The following is a 12,730-nucleotide window of genomic DNA, read 5'->3' as shown; positions in this document are numbered from 1 at the left end:
GCACTCAAGCATGGGTCACTCATCTCTTTGGGGCTGTTGACACCAAGATTTTGTTTCTGAAACAGGTAAGGGTCACAGAGCAATAGTGCCAAGATGGGAAATTTCACAGTCTCTGCAAACCAAAGCAAGGAAGTGAAATAACGGGGCTGATTTGCCACTGCAGATAGGAGAGCACGACATGCCAGCACTCAGCAAGAGACACAGACTCACCCCCGGCAGAGCTGGGTCATGGTGGAAGAGCTGCAAGGACCAACCACACCACCATTGCCATAAAATATAAAACCCAAGACTCATTAAGAAAGGTGCAAACACAAACAACTTTTGTCCTCAGCTCATCAGATGCTCAGGGAGAAAGCATTACGGAAAATTTAACCAAGATCTGGTAAATTGATAGTGGCTAATAAACAGGGGGGTGGAGGCAAATGAGGTTGGGAGGCTTCTAGGGAAAAACTGAACAAATGCAAAAATGAAGCATTTAACGCTGCCGGTAAACTGAAACACCCACCTTGGGGCGGGCAAGTCCAGAGACGACTTCACCACTCAAGCTTTTGGGAACGGGATGCTGGATCAGCCAAACTTCAGCAGCAAGGACAGGATTTTGTAGCTGCGTGTTCTCCATGTCAAAGACACCGTCTTCAGACATGGCAGTGAGCTGCCCTGTGCAATCTGGGTGCTGTTACAGTACTGAACAACAAGGGATTTAATGCTCAATGCATTACATCCCAATCCAGCAAAGCAATTAGGCGTGTGCTTTTTCCCCCTGCCTTCTGCTAAGCACAGGCTTAAGTGCCTGGCTGGAGCAGGGCGGGAGCTTACGTTAGCACAGTTTGTCCTGAGAAACTCATCCCCCAGGATCACTTTTCACTGCTACTTGCTCTCACATGTCATGCTGACAAGCAACAGCTCCAGGGGACAAATGAAACTGAGGAAGATACGTCTCGTCCTGCTGAAGGGCAGCAGGGAAAGACCTATTTATCATCAGAGGGACCGTAGCAAAAGCCACGCGGTGCCGGAGCAGCAGGACAGCTGTCTCTCAAAGGGACATTTGCTTTCATGCTTAATGCCCCTGTGCTGGGAGGTGGTTCATTGCAGGATGAGTGGATGCAGGATGAAAATTTGAGACTAATGCTGTTTTGATTAGCATCATGACACGAGCCAGCACTACAAAACACTACAAATCCCCTTAGTCCACACCGCTCCTTCTGATTGCAGCAGCAGAAAGACAGGCGGACAAGAGGAGGGAATAGAAAACAGCAGAAATGTCCCAACACTGCCATCCCAGTCCTGTCGCAGCTGCCATTGGCTCGGTAGGAGGCTGAGCACGACCTGCAGGATATGTCCCATAATTATTTGTTTGCAGAGCAGAAAGCAAACAAGCCCCCTTCCAAAGGTGCGGGTTATCTGCCCCATCAGTGCCCACCAGCAGTGAGTTTCACAGCTTTCATTGCAGTCTGGTTTGTACTGTTTTGCTTAAGCCTGTTTGGGAGCACAAGAGAAAGAAGACTAATACATTCACTGAACCGTGGCTGTAGGGGTTGCATATAATAGGAGAGGAGAAAAGCAAAGTCCACGTGCACTGCTTTGCCCCTGGGATTGCTCTCGGGGCAGGGCTCAGCCCGACTCCTCGTTCTCGGCCACAACAGCACTGGTTTGGAAGGGAGGCACATGGGACCGTAGAGGTGAAAAAGCAGCTCAGAGGGAAAACGAGCTGCAAAAAACATGAGCCCGACTGTGCAGTCCTTCACGAGCGTAAAATTCGATGGGGTTTTTGATTTAGCAATTACCACCAACTCCTGCCCAGTTTTTGCATCTCAGCCTCGTCCCTGGGTCCTGGATCTTGTGGGTTTTGCTCTACTTTGGAAAGGCAACATATCAGCCCAGAGTTTCAGGCTGTGCAGCACATTTCTTCCACAGTAGGCATATAGAAACCAGATAATACACATTGTACAGCAAAGAAAAACTGAGGCTCATTCAGAGTGTGTGCTCAGAAAAGCGTGCTCAGAACCTGAGAGATTTTGGCGTGCGCGTGCTGCCTTCACGAGCAGCCCATGACTCCTCTGCTAAAGTCTGCAACATTTTCGTATGCTTACAGACTATAAATGAAAAGGTCCTTTTTCTCCCCCACCTTCTTCAGTTTTGCACTGGTATTCAAGCTTTACAAATCAGAGCAGCTTAACCAAAAAAAAAAAAAAAAAAAAAAAGACAACAGACAAAGAAGTAAAGTAAAATAAGAAATATTTCAGAATAGGTATTCGTTACGTGCTGCTTCTGAGGCGAGTGCTGCAGGTGGGATTCTGCATACTGCATCAGGGTAAATTGGATCTTCATTTTGGCAGCCTAGGGCCTGACAGAGACTGTTCCTTCTCCATCTCCATCTACTGATGTGATCCAATGCAGAACTGCAACTTCTTTCCAAAATCTCCAGGCAGGCACTGGACCTCTCTGGCATCTTCCAGCACAGCTTCAGTTGAAAGGTTTCACCAGTTTCATAGCAGCATAGTTCTAGAGGGACAGAAAAACAAGGGAAAGAAAAGCTGTTTTGAAGCAAGTACATCAGGGTGGCATGGAGGTTAAAGTACTTTTTTTGGGCATGGTGCAGAACTGCAGATGGGGCTGCATTCAGGGCAGGCGTGATGGCCACGCTCCCAGCCCCAGCCTGCAGAGACAAGCAAGAAAAATGCACATCCCCACTAGCAAGGATGGTAGAAAGCCCAAGACACATGAGAAAACGGGCCTAGTCTTCTTCCAGTAAAGGCTACCAGTCACAAGCACCAAGCCGCGAGCACCAGGAGTCACTCCTGGACTTCGATTGTTCTGTCCACAGCGTATTTAAGATAAATTTCCCCCTCTTCATACCCTTTCAAGAATTTTGGCATCTCCCCACCAGCACTATCCCAGTGCCCATGTGCCTTTCTTCCAGGTGAGGAGACACGTCCAGCTCTTTTCTGAGTTTCTCCAGCCTCACCGTCTCCTCTGGATCCTGGTGCCCCTTCCCCTCTGCTCTCTCTTTGTGCTGCTCCCCCACAAACCTGGAGGCTGTATTGCCATGCCCTGACCTTGCATCCTTACGGCTCCTTCTCCCCACGATCCCCCCAAAACTGGTGACCTCATCCGCTCTGCCTGTTGGGTTGGACCCTTTGGAACCGGGCCCTGGCCCTGGTCCCCGAGCATCTGCCAAGCTGTGCCTTGACGTTTCCTGGAGAGCGCTGCTTTCCACAGGCCAAAATCTGCACCCAGGATCATGCCAGCAATCAGTCGCTCTGAACAGCAAGAGGATGGTTCTCCAGCCCTGCCCCATCCTGATTTAGTTTCCTAGTACAAACCTAGCCTGCAGGTCCATGGACTAGCTCCAAAGAATCTGCCAAAGGCAATCAAGAAAGGCAAACCTATTGTTGTTTTTTTTTTCCTCTGCCTTGTCTGCATCCCTTAACGCCTCAGCCATCTGTTTCAGCATCAGCCTTTGGTGTGGGTTTTGTCCCTAAAAGCAGACACCCCAGGCAAGACCTTCCTGTGCCTGTTTTCTGGGATCTATACTGTCCCTGTTATTGCACGGTGAAGTATGGGGCTGCCATGGAAAATGAGGTGTCACAGTATTTTAGCCTATTATACGTGCAATTCCTTCCTTGAAAGAAGATGACAGCGCTGTGAAAAAGAATAAGCTGTGTAAATGCTGCTTATCGAGACCACAATGAAAATACAGACGAAGATGCATGGTTAGGTCGTTTGGAAAGAGCTATATTTAAAGTAGCTCTGATTCAAACCCTCGCGACCACATACTAGCCAGTTTGGAAGTCCCTCCCAAGCATATTGAATTTAATTGGTACAGGATGTTCTATCACTCTGTCACTTTTAAAAAAAAACATCTTTGGAAACAAAGCATAATGCTAGTTACCAGCAAGATCTTTGGAGGAACGGGGAAAAAAGAAAAAAATAACAAAACAAAACACAACAGAAGTAAAGTCTGACCAAAGGCATCTTGATAAATTACAACGTGTAGCAAATTATAAGGCAGTTTGCCAACTGAGGATTTCTAATAATGCCATAAATCAAGCAAGCAAAGTTAGGGCAGTTTACCAGAAGTCATTAGAAAGGCCTCCAGTGACATATAACCTTTGAATTAATTATCCATCCATTTGTCTTTCAGAGTCTATCCTCCAAAATACTCCTATTTTTTATGATTTGACTGGTTGCATTTTGGAGGGTAGCAAGCTTTCTGTCCAGCTATGAATTTGTATTAACGAAGTGTTGAAAGCCAAGCAGGATTATCAATCAGCGCAGAAAGCAAGCTGTAATTAGAATTAATGGCAATGGAAGCAACACTGGGCTTGCAGAACACAAACAGAGCTTTAAAAGGTAGTAAACATTTTCATGGTGCTGCAAAGCAGAGCTGACTCCAGCTGGAAGTAGTGTTACATTTTTCTATGGTGGTAGCCACTAAAATCTTTACAATAATCACTGCTTTGGGGAGATAACTTCACCGCAGTATTCCCTATGCATTACGGATGTAGAAGCCCGGCTGGACTTTTATAACCTTTTCTTCTGACCTTGTGTCTAGCCCAAGACTTTCACCCAACCTGCAGAAGGCTCTGCCTTCCCGCAGCAGAAGGCAGAGCCCTTCTCAGCTATGGCAATGTCAGATGTAAAGTCTGTCAAAGTCACTGGACCTTTCCAAAAAGCCCCACAGCGTGCCATAAATGAGCACTGCTGGACAGGAGCACGAGGTGGAACTAGAGCATATCTTGTAGAAAGACATTCAATCTCGATACGTGGACGCCTCGAGCAATGATGAATTTACCACAACCTTTGGCAAATTGTTCCAATGGTTAATTACCCTTCGTCTCAAAAATTAGAGTCCTATTTCCACTGGAATAGTTCCTCTAACTTCAACCTCCAGCTACTGGATCTCATTATGCTTCAGTCTGTTGTTTAAGGACTCTTCTGATGTCAAGTTAAATCTAAGGACCGTCTGAGGAAATCATATAGGAAATATCCAGGGAATGCTGTTCCCAGAGTCCTAGCTTGTACAGACCATAATGACAACCACTCTGCAAAGAAAGCTAAGGCAAACCAGCGAGTAATCTGACACTAAGACTGGGTGGAAGAACCCAAGTAAAAAAATGAAGAACCTCAGAATATCAGATTTTCAACATTTTTTCCCATTTTTGTAAAACTAGACAACTTTTTTTTATGGAAATTTGCAATGCCATGCAGTTTTCCACCCAAAACCAAAAAGCTTTTCAGTTGGAAATGGCCTCTCACCCACTAAAATGAGTTGCTCTGTAAACAGTTGCACTAATGATGACTGATTTCTTATGGACTTGTGCCTAAATTTCCTGTACTGCAGTACTCCCAGCTCCCCACGGGCCCTGATGAACCTCTTCTTCATCCCAGAGCACTTCCAGACCCTTCCCTGCTTCTGCAGGTCTCCCCCTGCTCCTTCCAGGGACCCAGATCCCACCGGAGCAGCCATGGCATGTTCTCTGGCTGGAAAACAACTGCTGATTGCACAAAACTCTCCTGGGAAGGAGGCTTTGAAATGCACCTGAGAGGAGGAATGGGAAGACCTTTATTCCAGCCCATGATCAATCACATGTACTCTGTGTCCTGAGAATGGCGGAAGCACAAAGGCACCACATCTTCGGAGGTTTCTGATCCCCTGAAGTAGCTCTAAAGGCATACAGATTTTGCAGAACACTTGCATATAATATTTTGCAGAATATTCTGTTTCTCACATCAATGGGGAGAATACTTCCCTGGGGTGTAAAGCATCTCTTGATGGGTATGCTGAACAAGACGAAGACATCAGCTTCTTCATTTTCACTGAAAAGTCTGAACCACTGTTATTTGGGCACTACTGCTGGGAACCACAAGACAGTTCTTAACCATTTCGGGTGGAAGCACATGGCTTTTGAATGGGACATTTGCTCTTGCTCTCCAGCTACTCTGACCACAAAGCCGGGACTGCGGTTGGAAGCTTTCAGCACTGTATGGGCAATAGGAACAAATTAAAAACCAAAATCCCACTTGTACACCAAGAGCCAATGAAAATGCCCTGGGTTTGTTTTCAGGTGAGATCCCTGTCTGTCTGGGGTGGAGGGTGACCTACACACGGTTAGCTTAGCTCAAGGGACTGTTACTTTCCCAGGGCATATTTTGGATATATATTTCTCAGGTAAAAGGTATCTTCCTTCGGTATCCTCAGACAGACTACAATCAAGACAAGAGCTGGAGCCAGAGCTCAGACTTCTCTGGTAGCATCTGGTGCACGGTACACAACACTCCCAGGTGGAGAGACTGTATGAAAGCGAAGGCAGGGAAATCAATCTGCAGGCAGGGGCGCTCAGGCTGCAGGCAGGTCCGAAGGCTCCTGCTGAGCCAAGGACCAGATGCTGAAAAACAATGACTGAAAGGACCCTGGAGGTCCCAGCGGAGCAGAAAGCTCTGGACGAGCCCTTTATGGAAGGCCATAGCAAAAAGGGCAATCGAAGCAGGAAAATACTAACTTCACCTCTGTATGTACCACTTAGCATCCCTGTATCCCTGTTCCTTACCCTCTTCCTGCTCAGACTGAGGGTCCATGTGCCCTAACAGGATTCCCTCCCGGTTTCCCTCCCATCACCCACCCCCCTTTTCCCAGGATGAGAAGGGCAGGACACGCACAAACCCCTCTACCTGCAGCATGGGACCTCAAAACTGCATGTTTAGTGGCAAGATTACATATACAGCACTAAATGCAGCAAGGTCTTTCTTTTAAATGGGACCTGATGGTGCTCCTGGCATGCAAATCAGAACAGAAGTGAGGAGGGATTGTTTTTCCATGCATTTAATCAGGGATGTAATGGTGAGCCCTGCCAAAGGTCAGGATGCCAGGGGCATCCTTCATAGCAAACCATCACCAGCACAATTGCCAAATTTAGTGCCTGATGAAATAGGAAAGGAACTAAATCTCCAAGTAGGTACAGAACCAGTGACCTCAAAAATCTAGGGGAAGCTGGCCAAATACATAAAAACAGAAAAATTCCATGAAACATGGCCTTACTTTTTCAAAATATGACTAAAAATTGACCCGACCAAAATGAAATTAAATACAACAACATTTAGCTAGGGAACAGGGAAAAATCCCAAGTAATAATGAGTGTAAATCAATATTTATAGTTTGTGAATTTTTTCTTCTCTTAACGTTGTTTTTATATGATACCACTGGAACGAATGCAAAGCCACTTGCAGCTTCGGGGAAACACTGAGTTCTTGGTCAAAAAGGCTTGGTTTCTGCTGCTTGACACAAAGGGGAGTCTCCACGAATGGCTCCGAGTACAGGGCAGGGAGAAATCTGCACTTGTACAATTATTTCCTCCTTCATACTACTTAGCACCTCAGGAATCGTTTCTCCAGCAGGAGAAGTATCCCAGCTCTTCCCACAGATATGAGGACAGAGAGACAGGGAGAGCCATGATCTAATCCCATCCCCTTTTTTTCTAGACGGGAACAATCAAGCATGCACAACTTCAAATCATCTGAAAGTGATTACGGTGGCGAGGAGAAATTCCACACCTCGCTTTTCGGTTGCACATTGCAAGCACACAAAGCCATCTGCAAAAGGCAGCCACGTTCTCTCACATGAAGTTATAAATTACCCCAATGAGTTCTTTTCTTAAAAAAAAAAAAATCATATACAAGCAGCAGAATTTGTTAAGTGCTGGAAAGAGAGAGGCGGGTCATTTTTCTTATCAGTCTGAGAGGAGGGGAAATGGGATCCAAGAGCCGGCATGAATTATTCCAGTGCTGCAGAAACAGAGGAGGATACAAAAACCCATCCCAAGCCAGACTGGAAGGCTAGGGCTCCGTTATTTATTTATTTTGTTTTGCCAGTGGAACTGACAGTAAGGTAAGAAAAAGCCACTTTCTTGATTAATGAGGTGAAAACCCTCCCCCTCATTTCAGACATTACACTGGTATTGTGTGCTCCAAGTCTTGATAACGAGAGACGGGGCTGCCCGAACTCCTATAAACACCCCTGCATCTTTAAACAATTAAAGACCGATGTGGTTTTTTGCCACTGCTCAGCCCTGTAAAATGGCTACATTGCTAATTAGGCTGCATGTTTGTCAGAGATTTTCCCACCAGCCCTGCAACACCTCCGACATCAGCTGCTCAAACGTCTTTGAAAACAATCAATTAGACACAAATTAAAATGCAAAGAGGTGAGCACCTTGCAGTGAGTCTGTAGCAGAGACCAGGAACACATACTCTTTTTGACCCGTCATGGTCCACCAGGTTTTTCCCCAGGGATCAGCACGGGACTTTGCAGCCACGTGCACTGGGACCATCTCTGTCAGCAGAGATTGGTCAGCCACAGAGACCTGGGGGAACACCTAAGAACTTGGTCAGCCCCCCTGTCCTCTCCTGCACTCATCGTACCGGGAAGGCGTAGATGAAGATCCCCAGGAAGAGCAGCAAAATGAAGAGCACGATGGCCAGGATAACCACCCACTTGTACCGCCGCCACAGGATGTACTTCAGGGTCTTGTAAGGGGAGGTGAACCACAGGAAGGAGGTCTCCGGGCGCCTGGAGCCAAAAAAAGTTGAGGCCACTTCTGAGTTTCACAGTAGTTTCACCCTCCTGGATTCCCAACCCCATGAGCAAACCCTGTTGTAACAAGCTGGCTGCTCACCCTGCAAACCCACATCCCTCTGGGTAGGCTATGTCAAATTTCCTCCTTGACAGCCCAGACCAGCGTCCCAGCCACCCTGGATTGTCTCAGCTTGTACAGTCTGAGCATCAGTAGCTCAGAAACGGAGCCTACATCGGAGCAAGCCCATTGCAGACAGCACACCTCAAACTGGGAACCCTGATTTTCAGTTTGCTCCTTGAGAACTCTGTGCCCCAGTGGTTACTCTTCCATTCAAAATGTTCTTACTTGGGATCCTCCAGCTTGGGGTTCATATTTGGCTCATCCCGACCCACGCCAGCTGGCCGCTCTTCGTGCTCTTGTTCTGCCACAATTTCCAAAGTCATTTCCAATTTGCCCTGTGTGGGTTAAACAAAAACAAAACTTAGAAACAAAATAAAACAAAAAAAAAAAAAAAGAAAAAAAAAGGAGAGGTGAGAAATGTATGATGCAAAACACTGACTGGGGAAAGAAAAAGTACTTTGAGCATAACCCATCCACTACAAACAGGACCATGAGGAGCCCAATAAGAGTGGATTTCATAGAGATCCCTCACCTACCCACTACAATGTTCTCAGCAGATACCCCAGGAAATCTCAAATGTCACTGACACCCAAGTTTAGGCAACTGATTGGAGGGCCTTTTGTTGAATGACTTAATTCATTGCCTGGACTCCCTTGCCTGTATTGAACAGTTGCCAAAGACTTGAACAGGAGCACAGACACTTACATTTAAACATATCAGTGTGACAGCTGAAATCTTTCCCTGGTACTTGTCACAACACAGTATCATTAAGAATGGATGTGATATGGAGTCAAATTAGGTGGCACATTCCAAAAACCACAGCAAAAATCCCACAGAACAAATCATTTCTTGTGAAGTATTTGGATGGCGCTGGACAAATCCTGGAAAACATCCCGCTGACAAAAGCTGGTCCAGTTTGTAAAATTTGCAGCCCAAGGCTGCATTCCTTGCCCTGACCGTAACATCCTGCATGCACTTGGCCCAGTCACGTCCCTCCTCAATGCTTTGAGTGAGTCCCAAAGAGAACACATGAAGAGGCCACCTTACCGCCAGGATCTTCTTTTGATCCTGCTCAGCAACACAAGGCCACCATCCCTTGACAGTTTTCTGCTCAAAGAGTGACACAAAGCGACCTGAAGACAAGGTCTCATCTACTAGATCTAAGGAGCACTTCTCAGCAGTCTTGGCAGGTTTGGGCATCCTGTTGAGATCCATCTGAATGGAGCCTGCAAGAAGGAACATTACTGAGAAGACATCTCGGTGTAACAGGTCCTTAAAACGTGGACTCTCTTGCTTAAGAAATATTTACTGTGGCACACTCTGGACCTCAGGGAGCTTGGGCAGACACCCATACAGCAAGGTGGAGAGCAAGTTCAAGTGTAGCCCTATTTTCCAAGCATAGTGCTGGTTTTAGCCAGTGGCTCTGCCTAGGAATTGAGTACTTGGCATCACCATTATGCTTAGGAAGACCTGAGCCATGAAGTCCTTCTAGAAGAGGCTGCAAAATATCCACTGACTTACACAGCTACAACGTCGGATGATTTGCACTGAAGTCAACCAGGCAGGCTGAGATTTTTCATGAAGACAAAGAGATTTAGGTGAAACTCAAATTGTACACACCCACAGCCCTTGTCAACTCAAGACCATTGGGCAGGAGGCTTGCAGATCTTCAAACGGGCTATTTTATTGCCCCATCCAGGTGAGCAATTGCAGCAGACTAAATCTGAAGGGTATCCCACAAAAATGATAGCTGCCTTCTCAGACAGAGTGACCCAGTAATTAGCACATCTATTTAGCCTTTAGGAAATCTGAGCTCAGTTCTCCAAGTGTTAGTTGAAAAAGCCTGTATTTACCTTACTTTGCTACACTAATTTATCTTATGATTGCAAACAGCCAAGAAAATACGCAGGTCTGGTCCTGTGGCTCAGCTGAGGGACAGCAGCTTTTTACGCTGCTGTGGATGACTCACATTCATTACTGTGCATGTATTTGTAGCCTTTCTGTTCCACAGATTCTTGCAACCAGTGACAATAACAGCACAGATCAGATTTGTTGTGAAACACTTCTGAGGTCCATTGATGAAAAGTGCTTTACAAAAGCCGAAGACCACTTTTATTTGTTGCAATTTGAAATGAATTAACGTTGGCAGTCAAAAGCCCGTGATGTGCAGAGCCAGAACTGGAAAACACACCTTGGAGAGGTTATTTTGGCACTCAGCCCACATGATTAATCAAAGACAGGATTTAAAAGGATCTTGATCACATACTTCCTTAGTGAAGCTTTTGATGTCTGAATTTTTTTTAGTGGCAAAAAGAAAGGTAGAACAAGATCCAACCAAAAAAAAAACCATGATGCTGGAGCCTCCAGCTTCTGCACAGATAATCTGCTGCACGGCTCTGCTATCCTTCCTATTAGATGGTTTTGTTGTGGTTTGTTTTTTTTTCTTGGCCTAAACCTAGATTTCTGAGAATGATTAACGAGGCTAGCACTGAAAAAAGCAAGTGTTGGATTGAGCTGTGTTCATGTCTAAACATCCCAGGTAAGGCAAAGCAAGTCAGTGATCCTGCCTGGTGGTCTCAGTTCAAATACACGGTTAGCCCTGATGAGCACAGTTCAGCATAGACTCAGCTGAGTCACGGAGAACTGGGGCCTTCCTGGAAGGTGGTGGCCTGTCAGATTTGATGATGCTCTCAACATTATGTCAGCCTAGGAACAGGCTGCTGCAGGTCGAGACTGGAAATCTGCCTAATAAAAACCACTTATCATCAGTCCTGAACTTATGCTGACACTGAATCCTGTTCAGTGGCTTAAACTGGTCTTGTTACACTTTCTTCATATCCTGAAATGATTCAATTTTTTTTTTTTCCTTCCTGTCTGCATCAGTGGGAAATGAGCCAAAGAAACTCCTGACTTACCCAAATAGTCATCAAAAGAGAACTTGTCATTGTCCCAGATCTGGAAGATAAGCTGCGGTGGAATCTTATTTTCTGTCTTGTCCAAGCTCCAGAAGTGCTCCTAAAATCACACCAGAAAAGAAACCAAGGAAAAATAAAAGACTCGTTAGTAGAAGTGGGCAGATTCTGGCTGCTCTCACCTCATGGCAGCGGAAGTCCTGTATCATAATGCTCTTGGTGTGTCCTCCAGTTCTGCGGGGACAGAGCCACAGGAGGACAGTGGTGGTTCTGGCCAGTTCTTGGACAAGGACGCTCAGGGGAAAACCCAAGACACTTCTGGAAGTTGGGTTGGAATCAATTTGTGCCTTAATTTAGTGACAATATTTTAGCAAACAGGCACCATAAGCTTGCAAATAGGATGTTTTGGAGTGCCAGTATCATATTCACATGATTTAGATGAGGTTGACTCTCCGAGGTGAAGAGAGTGAGTGTTGAGTGCCAGTGCTGCCAAACTTGACCTTCCTCATAATTAATGGAAATGTATAGGAATAAATCTGGATCCACCACTGCTCTGATCTGCTGTCTGGTCTCTTGTAAGCAGTTTGTATGCAGCTGGCCAATTTGCAACCTGCAAACACCTCTACCACCTGTAGGTAGCCTGTGGCTCCCAAGTTTACTTACTAAACACAAATACGTAAAGAAAGAGTCTGGTGCTTTCATAGTAGCTCGCTGTGTGGGGGTTCCTCAGTTCTACAAATGACTTTGTTCACCTTTTCTGCACATCTTCCAGATTCTCATTCTCAAGACAGGTGAATGCTAGAGTTGGACATGGTATCCCAGTAAATCTGCTATTAATATCTCAATGGGCTCCTGCCAAGCTACATAATGTGCTTGCCATATATATGACTACATCCAAGTTCATGAAAGGAGAGATTCAGAGCACCAGCAAGCCATGATGATCAGAGCCTGGCTCCCTGTACAACCAATTGAGCAGTGGCACTGTGACACTTGATTTCAATCCTTATAATGTGAGATCTGTCACTGTCTATATGCCCTTCTCATTTCTATTAGACGGGCAATATTTTATCTGTTTCCAGCCACTACAGCTGCTGTGACAACCTTTTGAAAGGTTTTGTAGCAGTC

The 12,730-nt window shown here is 45.9% G+C and overlaps 1 protein-coding gene across 1 annotated transcript in view; it reads right to left on the bottom strand.

The window, feature by feature from the left end:
* Positions 1-2,218: 2,218 nt before the first annotated feature.
* The window catches only part of DYSF (dysferlin), a 100,744-nt gene continuing 90,232 nt past the window's right edge, over positions 2,219-12,730 (bottom strand). The window contains exons 52-56 of the mRNA XM_082481972.1: positions 11,609-11,708; positions 9,741-9,919; positions 8,919-9,028; positions 8,419-8,566; positions 2,219-2,502 (exon numbers count right to left, since the gene is read on the bottom strand). Coding sequence (XP_082338098.1) covers positions 2,464-2,502; positions 8,419-8,566; positions 8,919-9,028; positions 9,741-9,919; positions 11,609-11,708 — 576 coding nt within the window. The 3' untranslated portion in view covers positions 2,219-2,463. The remainder of the gene's footprint in view (positions 2,503-8,418; positions 8,567-8,918; positions 9,029-9,740; positions 9,920-11,608; positions 11,709-12,730) is intronic.

Source organism: Vanellus vanellus (assembly GCF_965231255.1).
Source record: "Vanellus vanellus genome assembly, chromosome: 4".
NCBI classification, from domain to species: domain Eukaryota; kingdom Metazoa; phylum Chordata; class Aves; order Charadriiformes; family Charadriidae; genus Vanellus; species Vanellus vanellus.
This window is presented reverse-complemented; position numbering and strand designations above follow the sequence as displayed.